Genomic DNA, 2,196 nt, shown 5'->3' on the forward strand with positions numbered 1-2,196 from the left:
CTTTCCCTTAACTCATCTTCAGGAGGAAATATTAATTGCTTTTGCAACCTTCAGAATGAAGCCATTTCATCTTGTTTCAAGACGCTATATTAATTTTCATGTGCCATTTCTTGTTTACGTCTCACTGAGATTAAACAAATAAGGAAAATTAAATCCTCACACGCTCCCCTGTGGTGCAAATTTGTTCCTCCTGACATGGATATGACAAGCAATCGGAGTCAAGTCGGGAGTCACAGTAGAGGCCCCTGAATCTTTCTGGACAATGACAAACAAATCTTTTGGGACCCTCTTCACATATGCCACCATTTTGGCATGGATTTGGATCACAGGAAGCATTCCCCTTCTCACAAGGTGGACCTGTAAGACAGATAATTCGGCATCGAAGCAACTTCAGGGAAATTTCATTAACTGCATTTACATCTACTGTCTATAACACTGCACATCACGCAACCTACTCAAAATGATTAAAGCCCAAGTGGCTAAAATTGAAACATGTAAAAAACAGCAAGGCAATATGACCAAGTTTGTGTTTATTGCAACTGGAAAATAATTAAAACTACCAAGATTTTATAGTTAATGAAAAAAAAAAGATATTGGGAAAAACTAAATCATCGTTGTCTCATTACATTTATCTTTACGTTCTTCACAGTTTGTACAAATATACATATATAGTACACAAACACATGCTAGATAGATAAAGAGATGTACATCACACATCCTTTGCTGCTTAGGTTAACCTAAAAATACAGTTTTCTCTCTTTGAGTTATGAACAAGGAGCTGAGTGTGTTTCCTGCCTAGTCCCTCAAATGGAGAAGCATCTCATGCTGTGTGTATTAAAGTTTATTCTTGTATAACATACAGAGATTTGTCATTGTGTAGCTGCCGTCCAATGAGGTCTACACATACTGTGGCCTTGATATGAGCGTTTGGATCGGCACAAAAATCAGGCATGCCAGTCATCTGTTATGTGATGGAACTGTAACACACTCGCAACACAAAGTAATGTGTTTGGATTTGCTAAGGGCTTTGGTTGTATTTCTACATCAAGGCTGCACCGTGTTTAAGTGCGGGAAAGACATACTGATGTTTTTCCAAGAGAAAATGATTTCTTGGAACTAGTGGTCAAATTGAAAAGTTCACCCAGTGCTGAACTTTCTTTGCCTGAAGTTCCTCAATCATCCTCCGCCATGAGTCGACAAATGACAGGACAAAACCCACTGACACTATGTGCAGCTACTGCGCTGTGCACAGATGTAACCAGCTGGCTGATTATGTGCACAAACTATATCCATTTCCCAAGCTACATGTAAAAACTCTAGTGTCCTCCTGTATATCCTTGATTAACTAATGTCTATACTTAACTTTTAGTTCCTTTAATGGATGTGAAGCAACTTATTAATGCAGAGTAACTGTATTTCTGTCCTGACCTGTTGTACTATGTTTCATTCATCATATATCTCATTCTGTTTTCATTTTTATTGTGTTACTGTATTACATTTCATGCCTTTGCTGAATAATAAACAGAAAGTGTGTTTTAAAGATGCCATACAGCTACTTTTGTAGCACACTATTGTAACACTTGCCAAATGTTTAGACAAGGAATTATTAATCTCTAATTAAGGGCCAACAAGCTGGAATAGGTTCGGCTACTGGAGCAATGTGTGGTGTTCAAATGAATCTCACAAACCATATGTTTGAACACTTTCTTACTGTATTTGAACGTGCGCACATATACAAAACAATTTAAATAATTAAAATAATGAAAAATATGGAAAATGAATAAACCAAAATAACAACCAATATCAAAAAACTAAGTAATCCCTCCTCCTTGTGAGGAACAAGTAAATCTTGAATAATGGTTTACTTAGGATACGTTTCCTTTTTATGTCTGCAATATCATAGGGTGCACCCAATCTAAATCTGGTATCCAATGTGGAGTGGAATCCAATTGGATAATTTTCAAATCCAAATCCTTTTCAAATCACTCAATCATACAAGAATCCAAAGTTTACAATACCGGTAACGCCATAACATTGTCTCTTCAGTGCATATACAGTTTCATCAGTACTAAAGTAGTTCAGTCCAAGGAAACAATAAAAGTCAAATCAACACTCCAGAAGTCCAAATAAGTCCAGTCTCAGTATGATGATGAAAAAATATACTGCACCAGAAGGCGTATTTGAATCCTTTGTCCA

The 2,196-nt window shown here is 36.7% G+C and overlaps 1 protein-coding gene across 6 annotated transcripts in view; it reads right to left on the reverse strand.

Moving 5' to 3' along the window:
• Positions 1-2,196, reverse strand: part of eys (eyes shut homolog) — a 166,498-nt gene that overhangs the window by 150,695 nt on the left and 13,607 nt on the right. For all 6 annotated transcript variants that reach the window (XR_002275188.1, XM_020603096.1, XM_020603097.1 and 3 more), the window contains exon 4: positions 161-357. Coding sequence is in view for 5 of the 6 variants with exons in the window: in XM_020603096.1 (XP_020458752.1) it covers positions 161-357 (197 nt within the window). In the remaining variant the exon portion in view is untranslated. The remainder of the gene's footprint in view (positions 1-160; positions 358-2,196) is intronic.

This window comes from Monopterus albus, unplaced genomic scaffold (assembly GCF_001952655.1).
Source record: "Monopterus albus unplaced genomic scaffold, M_albus_1.0 scaffold60.1, whole genome shotgun sequence".
Lineage (NCBI taxonomy): Eukaryota > Metazoa > Chordata > Actinopteri > Synbranchiformes > Synbranchidae > Monopterus > Monopterus albus.